The 22689-nt window shown below is 44.2% G+C and overlaps 2 protein-coding genes across 3 annotated transcripts in view; both read left to right on the top strand.

The window, feature by feature from the left end:
* Positions 1-931: 931 nt before the first annotated feature.
* LOC118096917 (transient receptor potential cation channel subfamily V member 2) lies at positions 932-15500 on the top strand. Its single transcript, XM_088658207.1, has 15 exons — positions 932-1234; positions 1957-2084; positions 4952-5104; positions 5233-5373; positions 5505-5806; positions 6686-6862; positions 7589-7747; positions 9117-9212; positions 9975-10045; positions 10548-10713; positions 11681-11747; positions 12460-12771; positions 13412-13529; positions 13675-13769; positions 15400-15500. Exons 1-15 carry the CDS (start codon positions 1068-1070, stop codon positions 15498-15500), a joined length of 2253 nt encoding a protein of 750 aa, XP_088514333.1. The 5' UTR covers positions 932-1067.
* A 3587-nt stretch (positions 15501-19087) lies between these two features.
* The window catches only part of ITGAE (integrin subunit alpha E), a 67569-nt gene continuing 63967 nt past the window's right edge, over positions 19088-22689 (top strand). For both annotated transcript variants that reach the window (XM_088657872.1, XM_060283081.2), the window contains exon 1: positions 19088-19254. In XM_088657872.1, coding sequence (XP_088513998.1) covers positions 19221-19254 — 34 coding nt within the window. In that variant the 5' untranslated portion in view covers positions 19088-19220. The remainder of the gene's footprint in view (positions 19255-22689) is intronic.

The following is a 22689-nucleotide window of genomic DNA, read 5'->3' as shown; positions in this document are numbered from 1 at the left end:
GCTATCCTATCTCCTCTCAGTCTCCTCTTTTCCAGGCTAAACATACCTAGCTCCTTCAATCATTCTTCATAAGGCTTGGTTTCTAGACTATTGATCATCTTGATTGCCTTCTTGCTGTTTTTGTTCTTAATAAAGTTTTTATTCACTAAAAACTTGAAGTGAGTTTCAGATATAAAATTGGCCTAGAGGTGTTGCAATGGTGTCTGTGCAAGCAGGCATGCATGTGTAGGGTTGCCAGACTCAATAGAGGACAGGACTTCTGTGCCTTTAATTGCCCTGCTCTCTTTTGAGTCTGGAAACCTTAAAGAGAAACCAGCAGACTCTTTGCTTGGAAATTAAATGGGAAGCCTCAAAGCAAGACCTGAGTGCGACAGGAACCAGTTCCTGGCAACTAGTATTCAGAGAGGTCTTTCACACTAGTAACCTTATCTTCCATGTATTTGCCTAAACCTTGCTACAGAAATCAATAAAGTTTGGCTTCAGGAGGAAGGATAATGAAATTTCCCTTCATCAACAATAAGAGTGAAAGTGACATGGAATAAGGGTTCATATTTGCTTCGTTCATATGCTGTATATTTGAGGAAGTGACTCATTGCTTCTTGTGTGCCCACTACGTATTTGCATTTGATGATGATGTTCAGTCTCTCCTAATACATGTCTCATAAAATAAAGCGACGAAGCTGGCTTATGTTTCAATTATTCTCTTGCACTTTGATTTGGGCCTCAGTCCAGTATACCTGAAGGAGTGTTTCCACCCTCATCGCTTAGCCTGGACACTGAGATACTGTAGTCCTCTGAGGGTCTTCTGCTGGTTCCCTCACTACGAGAAGTGAAGTTACAGGAAACCAGGCAGAGGGCCTTCTCAGTAGCGGCGCCCGCCCTGTGGAACACCCTCCCTTTAGCTGTCAAGGAGATAAAGAACTACATAACTTTTAGAAGAAATCTGAAGGCAGCCATGTATCGGGAAGTTTATAATGTTTGATATTTTACTATGTTTTATATATCCTGTAGATTAAATAACTCTTCTTGTGGTGATCTATTCTCTTGCCAGCACTTTCAATAGCGTGATGCATACCTTACCAATACTGGAGACAGATGATGGCACCTTGGAGAATGTGGAGACAAGGGATAAGCAGGCAGTTGGGGGAAAGGGAGAGCCGCGGCCCATGGAAACTTCCTATGAGATAGAACGTCTACCATCTCCAAAGATTGGGATTAAGATTCCTCCTCTGAGGTAAGGAGTTTCCTTCAGGAGTCAACCCGTCTACTGAAGGAGGTAGGGATCATCTGTGGCCCTCTGGAAGTTGGTAGACAACAACTTCCATCATGGCCATGTTGGCTGCTATCCAACTCTCAAAGGTAACCCCCCCAGAGCCACCTGGAAACACACTGGATCAATCAGTCTCCATACTAATAGATCTCCAACCTCTGCAGAGGGGGATAGGTGCTGAAAGCCTCAATCTCCAGCCTTTCCTGGAGAAGCTCCCATGGATTGAACATGGGACCTTCTGCATGCAAAGCAGGATCTCTACCTAGGCTAGCTGGTTGGCATCCATCTGTCTCAGGAGACAATGGAAAAGTGTGCCTTTGGCGGTGAGGTCAAGGGATTCTCACATGGCGGGCGTAATGTTGCCAGCCAGTCACATCTACGCTATAAAATGCTATGATACCATCTTAACATCCACCAATTCCCTGGATAAAAAAATCCCGGGAACTATAGTTTGCTAAAGGTTCTGAGAGTTAGGATTGCCAGAGAGCTTTAGCAGACAGTTCCTCTCTTCCATGAGAACTCTGGAAATTGTGAGGGGAACTGGAGTCTCCGAATAACTCTACACACCCTTAACAAACCGTTCCCAGGATTCTTTGGGAGAAGCCACGACTGTTTAAACTGGTATGATTCTGCTTTATATGTATGGTGCGGATGTGGCCTTTGTTCATTCTGCTTTTCTTCCACAGTAAAGAGAAGACTTTTAAAAAGGATCGCCTCTTTGGTGCTATCGTGAGGGGGAACCCTGAGGAGCTGGAAGGACTGGGGGACTATTTGCGAAGAAGTGGCAAATATCTTACTAACTCTGAGTACACAGGTGGGCATGAGCCTGAGAGCTGGGGCTATTATTATTATTATTATTATTATTATTATTATTATTATTATTATTTCTCATTGATGTGAGAATAGGCAGGAATTTCAGGCTTCACAGAAGTATTTGCAAGATAGAGGAGGACCATCAGAGTGCAAGAGGACTGACAGTGGAGTTCGGAGGAGAAAAATAACCCACAAATAACCCAGAGATGCATTTTAAATAAAAGGACACATTCTTTTTTTTTTAAAAAAAAATACTTTTTATTAAATTTTCCAATTAAAACACAATTCAATTATTGCAATTATATCCAATTATACACATACATACATATCAATTAAGCCAAATATTATGCCGAATCATAGAAAAAATTTTTCAGGCTTCCCATGCTCCAAAGTCTGGGGATTCTAGATAACTGTTCGCACTGCCATCCTAATCCTGATAACAAAATTTTGCTGTAATCCACAATAATCCAGATCTTTTCCAACAGTCTCTCTAGATGTTTTCCTCTCTCTTTGGTCTTATGTCGCAGCTTCTGAGATAAGTATCAAACAAGATTTAACACAATCCATTCTTCCTGTGCGGGTTTTTTATCCATTCCAACCTCCCCATAAATCTCTCTTGATCTGGAGTGCCTTTCTTGCCGCATCAACAGTCCAACACAAACCAGCACCATCTTGGGTGTCTCAGGTCGTATTCCGTCTTCTTCCAAACTTCTTCTATATTTTTGCAAGAGTACAGTTTTTTTGCGAGGAGTAGCTAGTTCACATTATACACAATCTCTTATAACTGATTTATAGCTTTCCTCGCCTTCCAGCTGCACTCTGCACTCCAAGACTCCAACCAGGCTACTGTTGTCTCTTAAATTCCAGATACGCCACAGCTCAGCACCATCTTGAACGCCTCGGGTCACACTCCGTCTCGTTCCAAACTTCTTTCAAACTTTTGCAAGAGCACAGCTTCTTGGCAAGGAACAGCCAGCTCATACTATGCACAGTCCTTATAACTGATTTATAGCTTTCCTTGCCTTTTAGCTGCCCTCTGCGTTCCGAGACTCAAATTAGGCTACTGTTATCTCTCAAATTCCAAATACGCCACAGCTCGTAAATCCCACTCGCCGGCGGCTTTCAGGCAATCCAATAAACACACACAAGAGGTTTTAATTCTAACAGTTTAAAAAGCAACTTCTAAAATCATACCAGATGACAATCCTCTATTTATATGAATTCCCATGCCACACAGTTCATTTCCATTTCTCATTTGTCTCAAGTAATCAGACAATCCGTCCAGGAAGGTTGTAAGTATATCTTAAAGTATGAAAATAAAAAGTTCACTTCCCTTTTCGCTCCGTCCCAATCATTCTTTCCTCTTGATGAAATACTCCCTCGATTCTCTTCTCGCTCAGACGCTGATAAAGTCCTGGCAGTATCTTCTCCCGCTTCTTTTGAAGCATGTCCATGATTTTACATCCAATTATTCTCCTTAATCATAAAAGGACACATTCTACTCATGTAAAAACACCAAGCAGGCCCCACAAATAACCCAGAGATGCATTTTAAATAAAAGGACACATTCTATTCATGTATTCACATGCTGATTCCCGGACCGTCCGTGGGCCAGATTTAGAAGGCGATTGGGACGCATCCGGCCCCCGGGCCTTAGTTTGGGGACCCCTGAGTTAAGCAGACAAAAACCTGTTTCCTGATCTCGCAAATCATCATGCAATATATGATTACGATACCTTAAGAGGTGTCCAAATACACAGTTCAGTTTTGAAAGGTTCAATCCCTCTTCTTGATTCAAAACAGATCCCTGTTGTATCCAGACTTAAGACAAAAAACTGCTGCTTAGTCTCAGGGGCCAACATGCAAAAGCTGGTTAAAACCAACGCAGCTTTGAAATGCATATTCTGCCATATTGATTCAAAATCGTCACCTGATTTTGGACCTTACATATTTTGTGGCCATTGATTTTGTAACTGCAAGTTTTCCTATTTTACAACTGTTGCTTCAGACTTACATTTTTTTTAAACTTAATGTCCCAATTAATGTGAGATTTGTTGAAAAATATTTGGTACTTACAAATTAGTGTTGTTCATGGGAATGCATGTATATCATCTGACTGCAGGATATGTTGGGTTCAATCATTATGTGACCCATCTACACAGATTACATAACCCAGTTGAACAGACTGAGAAGAGCTGTAGTAAATCATGTCGTAAGGACCCACAGTGGTACATTTACCTGTTTTGTGTGCAGAAGACCCTAGGTTAAATCCCTGTGAATTTCCAGTGAAAAGGATCTGAGAGCAGATGAGGAGCAAGGCTAGGAATTGCAGATAAGTTCAGTTCAGTTAACAAAGTGAATCAATTCACAAATCAAAATTTGCTCTTCCCTGAATGTTTGAAATGTGGGTGGGGTGGCTTATTTGGCCTCCTGGCATGAGACTTTCTTGATCTTTATGCACATATCTTGTGACTAAAATCTTTAGTCACTGTGTGAAGACAGCAGATGAATATTTTAATCTTGATTAGCTAGTGCTATTGGTCCAAAGAATCATAGATCTGTTGGGTCTTTGTTAGGTTTCAAAAGTAGCTGCAACACAATATTGTTTTCAAGACTGAGGGATCCTCTTCCCCTCTAGACAACTTTTGGACACAATCCTTAATTTGGAGATGAGCTCTTTTGTGAAGGCTTTCTAAAATTCACCTGGTAGTCCATCTAAAGCTTTACGGCAAAACTCCCTGCTGAGTTTCTTTCCTTGGATATTCTTAAAGCATATGATAGATTTGAATGGCCCTTTACGCTGTCCTTGTTAGAAAAAGAAAGAAATGCAGTTTTCCAAACAAAGGATGGAAATCCCTTCTCTTCCAGATGGAGAAACGGGCAAGACCTGCTTGATGAAGGCCTTGCTGAATTTGAAAGATGGGGCAAACCCCACCATCCCTTTGCTGTTGAAGATAGACAAGGAGACCAAGAACCCAAGGCCTCTGATCAATGTAGCTTGTAAAGATATCTTCTATAAAGGTAAGGGCCTTGAGGTGGGGAGACAGCATTAAAAAAAGAACTCCTCCACTCGGGTGTAGGAGAACATGCTTGTTTTGTATGTTTGACTTTTTTAATGGTTTTCTTTCATGCCATTTTTGTTCTGCTAGGCCACACAGCACTCCACGTTGCCATTGAGGCAAGGAATCTAGATCTCATCAAGCTCCTGGTGGAGAACGGTGCTGACATCCATGCCAAGGCCTGTGGAAAGTTCTTCCACCAGCAGGAGAAAGGGGCATGCTTCTACTTTGGTAGGTTGATGCTGTGTGCCTAAAGAATGCTGTCACAGATTCTTGAAGTGGGTGCTCAGTTTTTGTAACTTGTGCCAAAAGCAGCCATTCCTCTCCCAGCTTTGATTTTGTTGATCTCCTTCCTCCTCCAGGTGAGCTTCCTCTCTCCTTAGCTGCTTGTACCAACCAACCAGAAGTGATCAGGTATCTCCTGGATAACCCTCATCAGAAGGCCAACCTGGCAGAGCAGGATTCCCTCGGCAACACAGTCCTCCACGCCTTGGTGATGGCGGCCGATGATGCAGATGAGAAGAACAGGGAGCTGGTGATCGAGATGTACAACAGGATCCTGATGCACAGTGCCACGCTCAACCTACGCCAGAAACTGGAGGAATTAACCAACAGGGAAGGCTTGAACCCTTTGACCCTGGCCGCCAAGACTGGAAAGATAGAGGTAAGACAATTGGGAGCTTATCATCAGCTGCATTTCTGAGCTGAGGAACTTGTGACCTCCCAAGATGTTGTTAGACTCCAGCTCCCATCATTCTCCTGGCTGCTCTCACTTCTCATTCCCAATGGCTACTTGGAGACGGAAGTCCAACAATATCTGGAAGGCAGCATCTTCATGTCATGTTCACAGAGATTCAGGTCACACAAGATAGGTCAGTGTTGTCAAGCTCCAGGTTGCAGGCGGAGACTGAGAGGACAACTTGCAGAAGACAACTTTAGAAGATTTGTACAAGGGGATACATGATTTCACAACTCCCCCATTACAGTGCAGAAGCTCAGATATCATGTCCCAGGGATGGCGAGACTCAGGCCCAAGAGACAGGTTCAACCCTCCAGGCTTCTCTATCTAGCCCTTGGGACTATTTTTAGGCTTCACACCCTCCAAGCTACAGGCGTCTCTGACAGAGTTGTAGTGGATCGGGGTCACGGGGGATTGAAGTCCCATTACTATTTCTGCAACAGGGTCCCTTTCTCCAGTGTCCGAAAGGGGAGCTTTTTAGCCACTGAGAAGAAGTATCCCCACCCTTTGTGCTGATTGGAGCCAATCAGAGTGGAAGGAGGTAAGTCAGCCACTCAGGGTGGGCTCCTAGGGTCACTCTGGAGAAGACATGCCAGCAGAACACTGAGGAGTTGTTGGTCTGTGCATTCCAGAGCTAAGCATTTAGAAACACAGAAAAGGCCCGTTCTCATCTTGCCACCCTGCAGACCTCTTGTAGATGGAGCGCACAAAGAAGGGCCTCATATGACGTTTAAGTAGAAATAAGCATAAACGTTCAAATAATAAACCCAAAGAAAATCCCTCCCCCTATTTTGTCTTTCCTAGATCTTCAAGTACATTATTCACCGTGAAATCAAAGACCCAGAGTACCGTCACCTTTCGCGGAAGTTCACTGAATGGACCTATGGGCCTGTCCACATCTCTCTCTATGACCTGACCTCCATTGACAGCTTTGAGGAGAACTCTGTGTTGGACATTCTTGCCTACAGCAGCGATACTCCGGTGAGATGATCGACAAAGGCGACTTGTCTGCTTCAAAATAATCACTGGGGGAGATTCTTCAGTTCTCTCTGCATCTAGACTTCTCTCTTCAGGGAGATTTTCTGGGTGCCATCTTTGTTTTATTTCCAGTACTAAGCAACACCCCCTTAAAAAAAGTTTCGCAAAGGCAGATTAGATACTTGTTTTATTCTTTGAAGAAGTCTCCACAAGAATAAATTTATTGTGGCCTTCCCAAAGGCACTGGTTGGCCACTGTGTGACACTAGATGGGCCATTCGCCTAATCCAGGAGAGCTACTACGGAATTGTCTTGGAGAGTCTTGATTTGGTGCCTTTGGGGATACTTATTTTGGGATTTTAGGTAACCTTGATCGATGGCCTCTCCCTATAAAAAGCTGTGATATAAAATCTTGGATTGCTGTACTTTATTTCTGTTTTTATGAAATTTGTTTTGGCATTTTCATACTGATTTGTTCTATTGTACATGGCTTAGGAAATTTGAAACAATTGAGCAGTTTAATATCCTGAAACAAACATATAGACACCAGTAAAGGTCATAGGTTGAATAAGCTGTGGTTTCGTGCAACTTGGAGCAGGGCTAGGGTACCCTGTGGCCCTTCAGATGTTTTTTGGCTCCAACTGCCAGCAGCCTCAGCATGGCTAATAACCAGGGGTGATGGGGGCTGAAACAATGAATTATTTTCGTTCTTTCTTTCTCCTACATGCAGAAGCGGTACGAGATGGTGGTCCTGGAACCTATAAACAAGCTTCTTCAAAGCAAATGGGACTCCTTTGCTGCCATGAGATTTTACATCAGTTTTTTCTCTTATGTGGTGTTCATGTCAGTGTTCTCAGCTGTTGCTTATCATCGTCCTCTGGCGGGGAAGGTAACAGCAGTTTTGGTGCTTGGGGGGATACAGAGAGGGAGGCAGAGGGAGGAGAGTGGCTCTCTAGGGCAGAAGTGTGGAAGCTCCCTGTTTGTTCTACAAGGCCCTTTTGGACCAAGTCACACCCACCTGCCCATACATGATGTAGGGCAGGCATGTCCAACAGGTAGATCGTGATCTACCGGTAGATCACTGGACGTCTGTGGTAGATCATATTGGCTCCCCCAAAGAAGCTGAACAACTGTGGCTCCCCTAAAAAGCTCAACATTTTGCCTCCTCCCTGGAAAAACTTTGACCCCAACCCCCCAAAATAGGCCTTCCTCCTTCCTAAAAAAAGCTCAGCAACTTTGACCTGAACCCCCCAAAAAGGGGGTAGATCACTGCCAGTTTTTAACTGTGAGTAGATCGCAGTTTCTTAGGAGTTGGCCACCCCTGATGTAGGGTAAGGGTGGGAGAGAGATTCAATTAAGTTTGCGCTGAAAGGCAAACCTACTTAAGTTCCACTTTCTGAACTGAAATGCATTCATCCTTTGAAATTCACACTTCTCCAAATCTTTGACTGCAGTTCTGCAGCCAAGCAATGTGTACAAAAGATGAACAAGTGTGCATTATTGTGGATATATCAGGGGAAGATAACATACAAAAGTTTGTTATGTTAGGGACAGTTGGTGTGCCAAAATCTGCATTTTAGGCAAAATTTGCCAGCAAAGATTCACATGGATAAATTTTCATGGATAAGTTTTCTCCGAATCTTTGATTGCAGTTCTGCAGCCAAGCAATGTGTACAAAAGATGGAGAAGTGTGCATTATTATGGATATATTGGGTTAAGATAGCATACAAAAGTAGATTATGTTAGGGACGGTTGGTGTGCCAAATTTGCATTTAAAGGCAAACGTACCTAATTTCCACTTTTGGGAACAATCCATAGACAGAAACGCGACCATCCTTTCACATTCTCTGAGTTTTACAATGCAATTCTCCATCCAAACAGCATGTACAAAAAAGAGAAAGAAATGCATGTACAGTACTTAGAGCAATGTGTGCATAGCTTTTTGTGAGAATGTTTTTAAAATGATAATCCATTTTCATGACTTTTTCCCTTTATTGCAAACTGCTGCAGAGAACCAAAATGAAGATTGGAGAAAGTGAGAAAAGAAGAGAAGCCAGTACTGACAGATCCATCCATCCATAGTTCTTAGGGAAATAAAGTTGTGTCTAGGTCAAAAAGAGGGTACCATCGACCAGTTGATTGGCACCGGCAACACCCTCTTCAGACTTCTGTGCAGCTTTTTGCAAACCCTGACAAACAGTTGATTGTGTCTGTGTTACTTAAGTGCTCTCTCCCCAACCTATCTTTTTCTTTCACAGCCTCCTTTTCCAGTGACACTCGCTGCTGGAGACATATTGAGGCTCATTGGCCAGTTCATTGTCTTAATTGGAGGCGTGTATCTCCTCATTGATCAGGTATGACATACTCTTATTGCTCTTCCTGCTGCTGTTTGGGCATGTGTTTGATGTCTTAGGTTAGCTACAGAAAGCCAGAAGGAAATAGGACTGGCTGCAGAATTATAGAGCATCAAAAATTTCATTTTAAAAGAATTAGCAAAGTACCTAGTCCTTAAGGTTCCACACACTACCCTGGTTTCCACATAACCATGGTTTATGGTTTGTTTATCCTAACTATGGTTAGTTTGGACGTACAAGTCTACAACATCAGACTCACTATGTTTTTTTCTGTCAACCCACCATGATGTGAAGCCTTGGGGAAAAATAGGTGATATCCTAACCCAAGGATACGATAAAGCAAAAATGAATATTTCACAGAGAATTAGAGGCATGGGGGAAGAACACTGAGGAAGAGTTGTTTTGCATGCTTCAAAGCCAAGCATTTAGGAACACTGAAATCACAAGCTGCTAAAGTTTCAAGAGACCATTGTGCAAGTTCCGTCATGCACAACTTCAAGGAAAACACAAATTAAACCACTGAGATAGAAGATCTGGAGCATTTCAGATGATTTGCCTGTGTATATACCTGGCTGGAAGGCGACACATGGGTGTCTGCACTGATCATTGCAATGCACAGCTAATTAATATTGTATAATTTTAGAAGGTTGTGCAGATTTAGTTGTGACTTATCATGAAGGGATCTTGCACTTCTGAATTTGCCTCTGCACTATTTCTGCTGTACAGTACTGACAAGAGTGTTCCTGTCCCTTTGCTTATTAGGCTATTTACCTGTGGAGAAGGCGCCGGTCTCTGACAACTCTGCTTCAGGATGGCTACATTGAGATTTTTCTGTATGTTTGGGGGGGTTGTTTTTTGTTTTTTAAAGTTGTTTTGAAACTGTTTTTACTGATAGTTTAATTGTTTCATTCTTTTTGTAAAGAGCTTTGATTTATTTATTTATTTACATTTAAGCAGCACAAAACTTTTATGAAATAAATATATTTTTTGTGGAATTACTGGAGCCAAGGTCTCTCATTGGGACACTTATACTGTAGCTGTGGTTTGTTCCTGCTTCACCAGTCATAGGACAAATCAGAAGCCCCACTTTGAATGTAATGCAATATCCAAACCATGGCTTAGCTCTGGGTACTGTGGCGGTAGCAGGACCAAGGGAGGAGTGAAGAGGCTGCCTTTTCCCCACTGAATATCCACCCTGTAGCTCATTCATGCTTAACTGTGACATGTGGCTTAGCTTTTGTGCAGTAGGCAGGCCAAGCAGACTCCTCTATGCCTGAAAGGTGCCTTCTCTAACTGGAATCATCTCTACACCCCTCCCCCCCAATTTTCTCACAGGCTGTTGCAGTCAGTGACCCTGCTGGTTTCGGCAGTGATGTACCTTGCAGGTCTGGAAGATTACCTGTCTTTGATGGTTTCCTCCCTCCTGCTTGGCTGGATAAACCTGCTGTATTACATGCGAGGCTTTCAGCAGACTGGGATCTACGTTGTCATGATACACAAGGTTGGTATAACCCCATATTCTAAAGGTCTACCAGCCTGTATTCCCATGCTTTACTTTGCTGCATGTTCTGCGATTTTAAATCTCTGCTGGCGCCCTCTCTCACCAAAGAGTACTCCAAAACCTGGATCTAGGCATTCAGGGAATTGCCTCTTTATTTTTCCTTTTAGCCAAATACCAAAATATTAAAACCAGCACAATGTGTATAACAGACCTGGCACACATTTCTCTTGAAACTTAAGCACCTGGTGTTTTCAGTGTTCTTGAATGCTCAGTATACAGCATACAGAACTTCCTTGGTGTTCTTCCTGAGTACCTTCTTCATAATGACCCTAGGAGCCCATCCTCCGTGGCTGACTCACTTCTGCTTACTCCAATTGGCTCCCAAAAGGGTGTGAGGATTCCCTTTTATGCTGATTGAGCAACTCCAGGATGCTGGAAAGAGACCCTGCTGCAGAAATAGTAAAAAGTCATTGACGCCCTGTGATCCTTGACTACAACGCCTCTGCAGTTTAACCTGCCTCATAGGCTTGCTGTGTGAGGTTAAGCCTGTTGGTTATATGAAGCTGATTAATCCCACACTTTAAATAAACACAAATTAAGTCACTGAGAAGGAAGATATTGAAGCACGCAAATTATTTGCCCGTGTGATTTACGCAGAAAAGTACTGCTTATTGCAACGCATCCCTAAAAATATTGTTATATATTTATAATATTATTGTACAAACTTAGAGTTGTGTAATATTAGAAGGGTGTGTGGCTTTGAGGGCACGTGTCTGTGGATACCATGAAGGGACCCTGTATTTCTGAATTCGCAACTGCACTACTGTTAAACAGCAAGGGAATGTGATTGGCCCAAGGTCAACCACTGGAAAGTCATCCTTGGGCAAAAATCTGAACCCAAGTCTCTGCCCAGTCCTCCATCATGCTGGGATTCCCCAATTCACTTCTATACTGTTCTGCGTTCCAGGCTATCCTGCGGAACCTCATCCATTTCCTCATTGTCTATGTGATCTTCCTCTTCAGCTTTTCAACAGGTGAGTCTCTACCTGTCCTAACAGGGAAGGGCCAGAACTGGCAGTAGAAGCCAGAATCCTACCCGCCTCCTCCTTTAGCAGCACCGTTGACTATTTTTTGCATCCAATATATACGATGACAAGGAAAAATGACACATAGTAATAATCATGCCTAGTAATCATGCCGCCTGATCTCAGTTGCAGGCTGGCCCTGCTATTAGGCAGATAAGGGGATTCATTGATATCTGTGCATTCCACTCTCCCCTGCAAAGGCCAGGGTAAAGAGGTGTGTCTTTAGCATATTGCAGAAACTATATAATGGAAGTGCCCTGTGCACCTCTATGGGGAGAGGCTTCCACATATTAGGGGCTACCACAGAGAGTGTCCTTTCTTGGGTCACCTACCCCCAAACTTCAGAGGGTCACAGAACTTCCAAGGAACCCCCTCTGCTGATCTTAATGCCCAGGAGGGTCTGTAGGGAAGTAGGTGGGGGTTCCCCCCCAAAAAAAGCTGTTTGGGGGCTATGTCATTTATGACTTGAAACACTCATGTGAGTGCCTTAAAATGGACCTTGAAACAGTCAACCCAAGATAAGTTGTGGATGGCACAGTCTATGACTAGTAGGTCCTGAGTTGTGATATCTTTTGGGACAGGATTCTCATGCAAATAAAGAGGTTTACAAGGAGATTCTTCAGGGACCCCCTGATTTAAATATTCTCACTTCCCATTTCAGCCCTTGTCATACTTACCGGGGAGGCTCCCCAGCCTGTCCAGAATGGGTCTTCCCTCATCAATGGTGACGGCAAAGACCAAGTCAAGTATGCCGGGCTGCTGCAGACTTCCCTGGAGCTGTTCAAGTTCACCATTGGGATGGGGGAGTTGGAGTTTCAAGAGAATATGAGGTTCAGGTACTTTGTGATGTTCCTCCTGCTCTTCTATGTCATCATGACTTACATCCTCCTGCTGAACATGCTGATTGCCCTGATGAGCGAGACGGTCACCGAGGTCTCTGAAGACGGTCAAAAGATCTGGAAACTGCAGGCAAGTCCAAAACCACTGGCGCTTTTTCTGCTGGGTGGGGCAAAATGTGAGCCAGGGCCAGTACACTAAAGGCCCCTCCAGACTGGTTGCTTCTGTGTGCTCTGCAACATGTCTCTTTGCTTTATTCATTGGTGTTGACAAGCACAGTTGGCATTGTTCACTGGCCAGGGAACATAAAGCTATACGTTGAGGCATACAGATGCTGTCAATAAATAAGTACACAAATTCCTGCCTCCTCACTCCCCAACTCTTGATCCCACTCTGACAGCTGCCTATTCGCTTAACCCTGGCAAAGGATTCACACATAAGGAGAGCCCTGGTGGAACAAGGTCAGATTAAAAGCCCATGTGGTTTAGCACCCTGTTCCAAAGTGGCCTCCTGGGTGCCTATGGCAAGTGGGACAGCATTTCAGAGCATCTGCTTTGCATGCAGAAGGTCCCAGGTTCAACCCCTCCAGTTTTCAGGAAAGGGCTGAGAATGTCCCTTGCCTGAAACCCTCAAGAGCCACTTCCAGTCAGGTCAACTATACGGAGCTCGATGGAGGAGTGGTCTGACTTCATATAAGACAGCTTCCCCTGCTCCTACTCAAATCATCCCTAAATCTGAAAATGTGACTATTCCTCCTGAATTGTACCCACAGCGAGCAACTGCTATTATGGAGTTGGAGAAAAGCTGGGTTTGGCATTGCCAGAAACCCAAGCGATCTGGTTGCCAGCTGTCTATCGGCTCCGAAGACGAGAAAGATAGGAGATATTTTTTCCGGTGAGTTTGGCCATGCCCTGCACTGTCGCAGGTCCCTAGGGCAACAAGGGCTACACAGATAAGCAAATATATATTGGCTGTGTCTTTTCCCCCCAAGTGAGCGACGGGATTCAGGTGGTTCACCATTTATTTGTATGTTTTGCAGAGTAGAAGAGCTCGATTGGGCTAATTGGAAGAAGGAGGTGGGATGTCTCAAGGAGGATCCTGCAGACTTAGACCACGAGGAGACAGTGTCAAAAGGCAAGTGAAGAGCAACACCCTACTCCAGATGTGGGGAACCTGTGACCCCCCCATCACCCCCATCCAGTACGTCCGGTGTTTGGGGATGATGGGAGTGGTAGTCCAACAATATCTGGCCTTCTCGGTAGTGGCGCCTGCCCTGTGGAACGCCCTCCCATCAGAGGTCAGAGAGATAAACAACTACCTGACATTTAGAAAATACCTAAAGGCAGCCCTGTTTAGGGAAGTTTTTAATCTGTGATATTTTAATGTATTTTAATGTGTGTTGGAAGCTGCCCAGAGTGGCGGGGGAGACCCGGCCAGATGGGCGGGGTATAAATAATAATTTTTTGTTATAGGGGAACCTGCAGGCTTCCAGACGTACAGTTTCAACCCTCAGCAGGCAGCGTGGCCCAATGCTCAGGGGTGATGGGAGTTGAAATCCAGCCACAACTGGAGGGAAACCACAGGCAACCCACCCATCTGTTACTCAAAAGCCTTGCTTATCTTCTTGCCTTCACAGTCATTAATGCACTATCAGGCAAGGCTATGTGGCCCTTGAGGCTTGCTTGTGGCTCTCTCTCTTTTTTGGCTGGCCAGCAGGTGACGTTGCTTTATCAGAATCAGGAAACCAGTCCCAGGAAAAAGTCTCATGCCTGCCCATCTTTGCAGCGGAGTGACTTCTCCTGGCAAAAGAGTATTTTTATTTTATTTATTTTTAAAGATAATATTCATGATGTCACGACTGCTCTCTCTATACTTCCTAGATTTTCAGAAGCACTAACAGGTTTTCAGGAAAGAGTCTTTCTCAGTTCTTGAAGGAGGAGCCAGGATTTTTGTTTTTTTTAAAAAAACATATATATTTTTAATGTTGGAGATGCAGATTAAACAAAGCAGATTGCATACATATCTTCTTGGATTGTTCTCAAATAGAAATGTTCTGAAAATATGTTCAGGTTAATATCTCTGATATGTTAGGATACCATATACTCTTGGATCCTAAAATATCTCTGCTTGGTTATCTAAAAGATGTTATTTTGGAAAATGATCAAGAAATAATGTTCAACCTTATAACTGCTGCTAAGATTAGAATAGCTAAAGGGTGGGGCATATATCCTACTATCTCTGAGTGTTATGAAAATTCAGTCTATGGTAACTATGATTAAGCTAACTTATTATATAAACCAGTCTAACTTTGTTTTTGGTGGGGAGGAAATGAATTTTTTGAATTGTTTTGGAACAACAAGTTCAGTGATTATACGCAACCTCATGCTGCGTTCAACCTGCTATAATAGTATTTCTTTATGCTCTTTATCTTTGGTTCATTTTGTTTAATTAAAAAAACAAAACGTTTTTATTATAAGAAGAGGAAGAATGCCATACATTAATGAAGGGGGAATGGATTTTGGGGGAGCTTTAAATCATTCCAGGCAAAAATATGCAGAGAGTTTTGCACCACAAGCATCAGTGGACAGGAAGTGACAGGCAGTATCAGGAGATATCAGGGATCGAACCTGGGACCCTCTGCATACAAAGGCCCAGCTATGGCCCCTCCTAACTTATTTGCCTGGGCAAAACCGCTGACCTTGAAGACTTGCCTGTTCTTGCTTCACAGCCTTGATAGATGCTTCCCCATTCTGTCCCATTCCAGGGAAGCGCCTATTGAACCGAGTGTCTCAGGGGGTGAGGGCACGTTTCACAATGCCAGAGGTGGCGGAGGAACAGATGCCGCTGCAAGACGGAAGCCACTGAGGGAGAGAACACCAGGAGGGCATGATGGATTGCTCAGACCACATGAACGCCCACCTCCAGCTAGACTCCTTAAATGGCTTGAGAGTGTTGTAAACAAAATCTGCCCTTATAGAGTCCCTTTGTAGGTTCTCCATCGGTAGGAGAAAATAACAGAGGCCAACCAGAGAATATTGAGAAGCAAAGCAGCCAGTAAGCCTGATCTTTATTGAACTGTTGCAACAGGGTGCTCTCCTCACTGGCAGGAGAAAGGAGGAGGACCCAGAACAAAGGTGTGCCTGCCCATTTTGAAATTCCCTGCCCTGGCGCTCAAGACCACCGCTCCACACACCACACACACACACCACAGAAGGGGTGTAGCCCAAGACCACCACTCCCCGACAGATATCTGATGAAGTGTGCATGCACACGAAAGCTCATACCAAAATAAAAACTTAGTTGGTCTTTAAGGTGCTACTGAAGGAATTTTTTTATTTTGTTTCGACTCAGACCAACACGGCTGCCTACCTGTAGCTGAAAGGGATTGTTCATGAGCTATAAAAGTGTTTGAATTTTGCATTCTAGGTCCAGAATTTGGAGAACAACTCTCTCTGGATCATTTATGCTTACTGCAAACTGCAATAAAATCTGAACTCTTCCCACAATGCTGCTGTCTTTATTTGGCTAAAAAGCACACCTAAGTAATTTGTGAAGACTGAGTGCATAAAATGATGGATGTGGTGGCCAGGGAAGGGGTTACTTGCATTTCCATCAGGGACAGGGCTGGGTGGAAAGGATTAATTTTGTCCCTCACCCCCTCTCTTTTGGTTACTGCCAAAATTGGCAGGGTCTTGCAGGGCTTTCCCCAAGGTGGTTTGTTGCCAGGGGAACCCACATAAGCCCTGCTCACTTCATTAAGATAAACCAGGAGGCTTTCTTCAGCATCCTTCCTACCCCTGAGCCGAAATTCCTCGGTATGTGGATAAAGGCAGTCTCTGCAGAACTAACCTGCAGAACTCCCTGCCTTTGGAAAGTACACCTTGCCCATATGCCTATGGAGCGTTAGAAGTTTGGAAGCCAAGCTGTGCTCCATTTGCAGTTTAAACCAACCAGTAGTGATGGGGTGGTGTTAACCCCCACCCCCACCCCCACCCCTGCAACAACTTTCTTGCTAAAGATGTTCTGAAAGGGCAGCTTGGCTGAGTGCCTTAGTTTTTTTCAGACAGAGCGCCACCTATAGTTGGAGCCGCAACACAGCAGTTAAACTCTGTGGGTGGCTTCCAACACTTATAAAAAAATAAAACACATAATAAAACATTTAAAAAGAATGATATGTTTATGAATTTTCATTTTCAGCATTAATGTGAGCTTATTGATCCCTACTGCAGAGAGAGAGAGAAACCCCCACTTGAGGGTACCCATGGGCCCCAAATTGGGGATCCCAGGCCTAAGCTCCTTTTAAACCACCTGAGTTAGTGGCTGATGGTGTAAGACATTTGGGTGCCCTTGAGCCAGTTGCTACCTTCCCAACCTAGCCTACCCCACAGGGTTGCTGTGAAGATGAAGCCGAAAGGAAGGGGGGAATATATGCGTGTTGCACCATGAGCTCTGTGGAGGATAAGTGTAATAGAAATGTAAGGTAAAGGTAAAGGGACCCCTGACCATTAGGTCCAGTCGTGACCGACTCTGGGGTTGCGATGCTCCTCTCGCGTTATTGGCCGAGTGGAGCCGACGTATAGCTTCCGGGTCATGTGGCCAGCATGACTAAGCCGCTTCTGGCGAACCAGAGCAGGACACGGAAACGCCGTTTACCTTCCCGCTGTAGCGGTACCTATTTATCTACTTGCACTTTGACGTGCTTTTGAACTGCTAGGTTGGCAGGAGCTGGGACCGAGCAACAGGAGCTCACCCCGCCGCAGGGATTCAAACCGCCGACCTTCTGATCGGCAAGCCCTAGGCTCTGTGGTTTAACCCACAGTGCCACCTGCGTGCCTAATAGAAATGTAATAAACAAATACTGTAAAAATAATGCTGTAGGAAATGCCAATGTTTAAGAATGTGCTACGTCAAGAAGTTCCTCCTTTGGTTTCTCCTGAATCTTTCAGCATTTGGCTTCATGAGATGACCCTGTTGTGGGTTCTCATATTCTGGCAGAGGTAAAGCGGCTTCTTATCCATTTAAAAATGTGCCCAAATTATAAGGGAAGTGGAAGTACAAAGAGGCTGAAGAAGCAATTAGATATAGTAAGGAGGAAATAAGTTTAAATGTAAAATAATTATTAAGATTTCTAGATCTAAATTATATTGTGAAATATTGGGAATGTGTGGTTAAAATAGAAAAATATTAATAACAAGTATCCTAGAAGAAGAAATGGTTTAAGAAGTTGTTGTTGTTTAGTCGTTTAGTTGTGTCCGACTCTTCGTGACCCCATGGACCAGAGCACGCCAGGCACTCCTGTCTTGCACTGCCTCCCGCAGTTTGGTCAAACTCATGTTCGTAGCTTCGAGAACACTGTCCAACCATCTCGTCCTCTGTCGTCCCCTTCTCCTAGTGCCCTCAGTCTTTCCCAGCATCAGGGTCTTTTCCAGGGAGTCTTCTCTTCTCATGAGGTAGCAGCCAAAGTATTGGAGCCTCAGCTTCACGATCTGTCCTTCCAGTGAGCACTCAGGGCTGATTTCCTTCAGAATGGAGAGGTTTGATCTTCTTGCAGTCCATGGGACTCTCAAGAGTCTCCTCCAGCACCATAATTCAAAGTTTAAGAAGTAGAGAGTGCTATATAAGTTATAAATAGAAACGTGGAAGGTGGGGAAGGAGGAAGTCGACACGAGTAAGAAATATATTTGACAGATGTTAAAGAAACTTTTTTTGTTTTTTCTTCTGTTTTTTGTTCTTTTTTGTTTTTTGTATTCATTTTTTCTGTATTTGATATAAAACCAATAAAAATATATTTTAACAAAAATGTGCCCAAATTAATACTGGTCTGCCTAGTAGTCCAATGTTGCCCGCACTGACTGGCAGTGGGTTTCCAGGATCCTAGAAAGAGAAAGGTCATTCCCGGAACTCACTCCTCAAGATCCTTGTAAACAAAGATAACCGAGATTTGAACCTGGGACATTCTGCATGCAAAGCTGGATACCAGCTTCCATCAGCCAACTTGGCCAGGGATGAGGCGAGTTGTAGCCCAGCAACATCCGGTGAACCAAAGATCAGGCCCCCCCTTGCTCTGGGTGGGGTGCGAGCAAGTGTGGCAACCCCTAGATCAAATCTGTCCTTCGGGTGGTGCTGTTTTGGGCACCCAAGGAAAACTATGGCAGGTGAGTAGAGTCTGGGGCCTGTTCTATCTACAACCACCTTTCCCCTCTCTGAACGAAGCAGCAAATGCAGCCCAGAAGATGTTGCTTGTCAAAATGTCGGAAGAAGGCAAAAGACGTGCCGCCCCCACACAGGTGCAAAACTGAAACCCCTTTCAGTGGGCTTGAAAGAGAGCAGGTGGAGGAAAGGTGGTCCATGAAGATAGCCTTTGATGCAAGCAGCGCTTCGGCTCCGCCTGAAGCCTCAGAGGCTCAACCACATCTTGAAACTCATGTGAGGAAACCCACAAAGGGCTTGTCTCAAGTTGTGTCTCATCAGTGAGAGAGGCAGCAGTTCTGGAAAAGGCCTCCCCTCTTTCACGCCACGAGTGGCTGCTTCTCGTGAGTTTTATCTCAGAAGCTTTTGCACTGTCCGCCCAGGAGCATCTCAGCCATGACCACCCTTCAGTTCCTCCTCTTGCTTCTGGGTAAGTGAATCATCTCTTCTGCACAATTAACAGAAAGATCTCTCTCTTTTAAAAAAAAAAACAATGTTGCGCTGGTGCCAGTATTTTTCTCTCCACCTCCCCGCATCCTTTTTGCATGACATGGGAAGTTGCTGTACATATACTGAAGTCCATCTAGTTCAGTAATGTCTACGGTCCAGTTCAATACTGACTGGCAGTGGCTCTCAGGGGGTTTTAGACAAGGGGACATTTCCAGCACTACCTGGAGCTGCTGAAGATTGGAGCTACGTAGGACCTTCTGCATGGAAACCAAGTCCTCTAGCACTGAGATAAAGCAAGATTCTAGTCCTCATTACTCTGATTTAAATAGGAAGCTGCCTTATGCCATGGTCAGAACATTGGTCCATCAAGCCCAATAATGTTGATTGGGGCATGGCTCCCCAGGGTTTCAGATGGGGGGGTCCCTCTCCCAGCCCTACCTACGGATCCTGGGCTTTGAACTCTGCTTGCAAAGAGCAGAGTCGTGTCTCTTCCCCAGACCCTCTGGGATATGATTTTAGGTTATGTTCCCTCTCCCCCAATCCAAACTGTATCCTATCATGCTTTCCAAGCACAAAAGCTTCTTTCAAAGCAGTTTGCAATCGTGTACATTTTTAAAAAACTTCAAAAGAATTCATTCAGTAATGAGGCAAGTCATGAAGAAACCTAGTATAAAGCAGCTTTTGCAACACTATGTGCTAAAAGGACCCAAATATCAGCCCCGACAGACTTCCGCAGATATAAAAATCAGCAGAGGGGGTGCCCTCAGAAGCTCGCGGTGGTGGCAGCCCTAGAAAGAAGCATTTTCTGTAGCAGCCCCTAAGCTGTGGGACTCTCTCCCCACAGAGCTGTGTTGGACACCTTCACTGTTAAGTTTTCATGGAATATGAAGATTGCCTTCGTCTTTGACAACTGAGATGTATATTCTTGGGATCAACTGTATTCCTGAGATAGTCATTTGTTTTCAACTGTTTTTAATGTTTCATTTTAAATTGTCGGGGTCTGCCTTGGGACCTTAGGGTGAAAAGCAGGTCAATAAATCAAATTAATAACAGCAGCACCAGCAACAACAACTCAATTCTCCAAGACATTGTGTTGATAAAATAGCTCAGGAAGCCTCAAGTTTCCCCAAAGTTGTTAATTAGTTAATACATGTTGCACTTAGCACCAAGACAGGCTTCTCTTTCGTAGGAGGAGACCTGTAGCTCAGTGGTTGAGCTTTGCACGGAGAAGGTTCGATCCTCGGTGTCTCCAGGTAGGGCTAGGAATTGTCCCCTCTGTCACACGGCACTTCGAGACACTTCAAGGCACTTCGGGTGGGATTCAGACACACAGCCGCAAATCCGGGCTGCAACATTATCCTTGATGAGGAGGCCTTGTGCTTTGCCAAAAGACTGAACATTTTTGTGTGTATTGAAAAGGGAAGGGGAAATGTTCTGGAGAGCATGGGCTGACGCAATGTCTCCTCTAGCCTCCCCACAAATAAGTCAGAATGAATACTCAATGAACAGGTCATCTGGAAGACCCCTCAAACGCTGCGGGTGGCCCTGCCAGTCAGTGAGGCAGTGAGAGGGCATGTATTTTCTAGACTCATGGGGGATGCATGCTTGTGTTTTACTGGAACACTCAAAACCACTTCTTCTTTGGCGATCACTCGTAGCCGAATACGATGGTCTTCCAAAGCAGGGTTTTATCAGTGTGAGTCTATAAGTGACTGTGGAGGCCAATTCTGGATCCACACGTCCTTCCACAGTGGGGACATTGGTTTCCAGGCGGGAGTTGATCACGGTTTGGATTTGCCAAGCGTGCCTTCCTCTTAGCATGTTTCTCCCTTGCATCCTGAGATCGAGTTTCTTCAAAGCCCATGACACCTTTGGTAAAGGCTGTTCTCCAACTGGAGCGCTCACAAGCCAGTGTTTCCCAGTTGTCAGTGTTTGTACTACATTTTTAAAGATTTGCCTTGAGAGAGTCTTTAAACCTCTTTTGTTGACCACCTCCATTATGCTTTCCACTAACCACTAACCGGATCCCAATGCAAGAGATGCACACTTGGGAATTATAATGAGCATTTGCAAATTTTCACCTAAGAAAACCATAACTCCTTTTGGCACTTGAGATGTATATTTTAGGACCCACCTTATTTTTGTGATTGTAAGATATAATAATAATAATAATAATAATACATTGCAAAAACAAAACCCACCCTCCCACTCTTTCTGAAGACGCGAGATCAGACTACACATGTCACATCTCTTAAATTGTCGTAGTCCATTTGTGCGGCATACAGACATAGCAACCAATATTTTTTTAATATAATGTGAAGAAGGTCCCACACTCTCCTCTTTTGCACTGCACATAATAAAAGGACACCAATCCACTAGAAATGTGTCTTTTTGTTTCATTTCCATTGCTATTTTTAGTTTAATGGTTAATTTTTCCGTCAGCACTAATGGCCAGACTGTTTTTATGCTTAGTCGTCAATGTTGCACCTTCTGAGAATTTCCAGTATTACCAGTCTGGCTCCCAATAAAGCCAGCCAAAAAGATGCTCAAGATGCAGATTCAGACTGTCTTCCTTGAAAAGATTAAGTAAAGTCTGGGCCTCTGACTAGGTTTTGTCCAGTTATCTCCAATTTCCTTGAACACATCCTCTCAGAATGTGGCCACCTTATCACAAGTCCACCACATTTACATTGCAAGTAGTTTTAAGCGCCTTTAACATTGTGTTTTAATTGTCGCAAGCTGCCCCGGGACCTTACAGAGTGAAGGGCAGATGATGAATCTCGATAACAGTAAAAAATTTAAATGCTGAGGCACATTTCACGTCATGTCTGGCTTGGGTCTGAGCTGAGAAAAGTTCCGTTTCCACGAAAACTGTTCTGCTCTATACCTCTTATGTACCTGATGCACAATGCAACGTTCTGGGACACATTTAGCGTCATGTCTAGTTTGGATCTGAGCTGCTATGCCACAAAAACCACGGTGCTCTGCAAGACTTCTTCAAGATGAGACTTCCCCATCTAGAAAACTGTGTTCTCGGGGGGGTGGGGAGCTTAGTCATATCGATAAAAATAGCAATTCCACCCCACACTTGCAGTGAATCTGTTGTTTAAAGTAGCAGCACCTACTTTTGGAACTCCCAGCCCATTGATGTTAGAAAGATGCCTTTACTGCATTGTTTGCATGGACAGGCAGAGATCACCACCCCCAAGCCCCAGGCGACACCCCCCCCCCCGGGAGGAATAATGACACCTGACAATGTGTTATGGGATTAAAACTGGCCACAACTTTATTAAATTCTCAGATGTAGGAAGACCCAGGCTTAGTTATTGGGCGTTTATCCCTCCTAGTCCCCAGGGAAAATCAGGGTTCCCCAAAGTGTGTGGGGATTGGGCTGACTCTGGAAAAACGTCTGTTC

This window comes from Zootoca vivipara, chromosome 14, assembly GCF_965207765.1.
Source record: "Zootoca vivipara chromosome 14, rZooViv2.hap1.1, whole genome shotgun sequence".
Taxonomy (NCBI): Eukaryota; Metazoa; Chordata; class Lepidosauria; order Squamata; family Lacertidae; genus Zootoca; species Zootoca vivipara.
This window is presented reverse-complemented; position numbering and strand designations above follow the sequence as displayed.

Coding starts and splice junctions, on each gene's coding strand:
- LOC118096917 (XM_088658207.1), top strand. CDS start 1,068: ATGCATACCTTACCAATACTGGAGACAGATGATGGCACCTTGGAGAAT. Junction 5,374..5,504: donor AGGGGCATGCTTCTACTTTG/GTAGGTTGATGC, acceptor TTCCTCCTCCAG/GTGAGCTTCCTCTCTCCTTA. Junction 11,748..12,459: donor CCTCTTCAGCTTTTCAACAG/GTGAGTCTCTAC, acceptor TTCCCATTTCAG/CCCTTGTCATACTTACCGGG.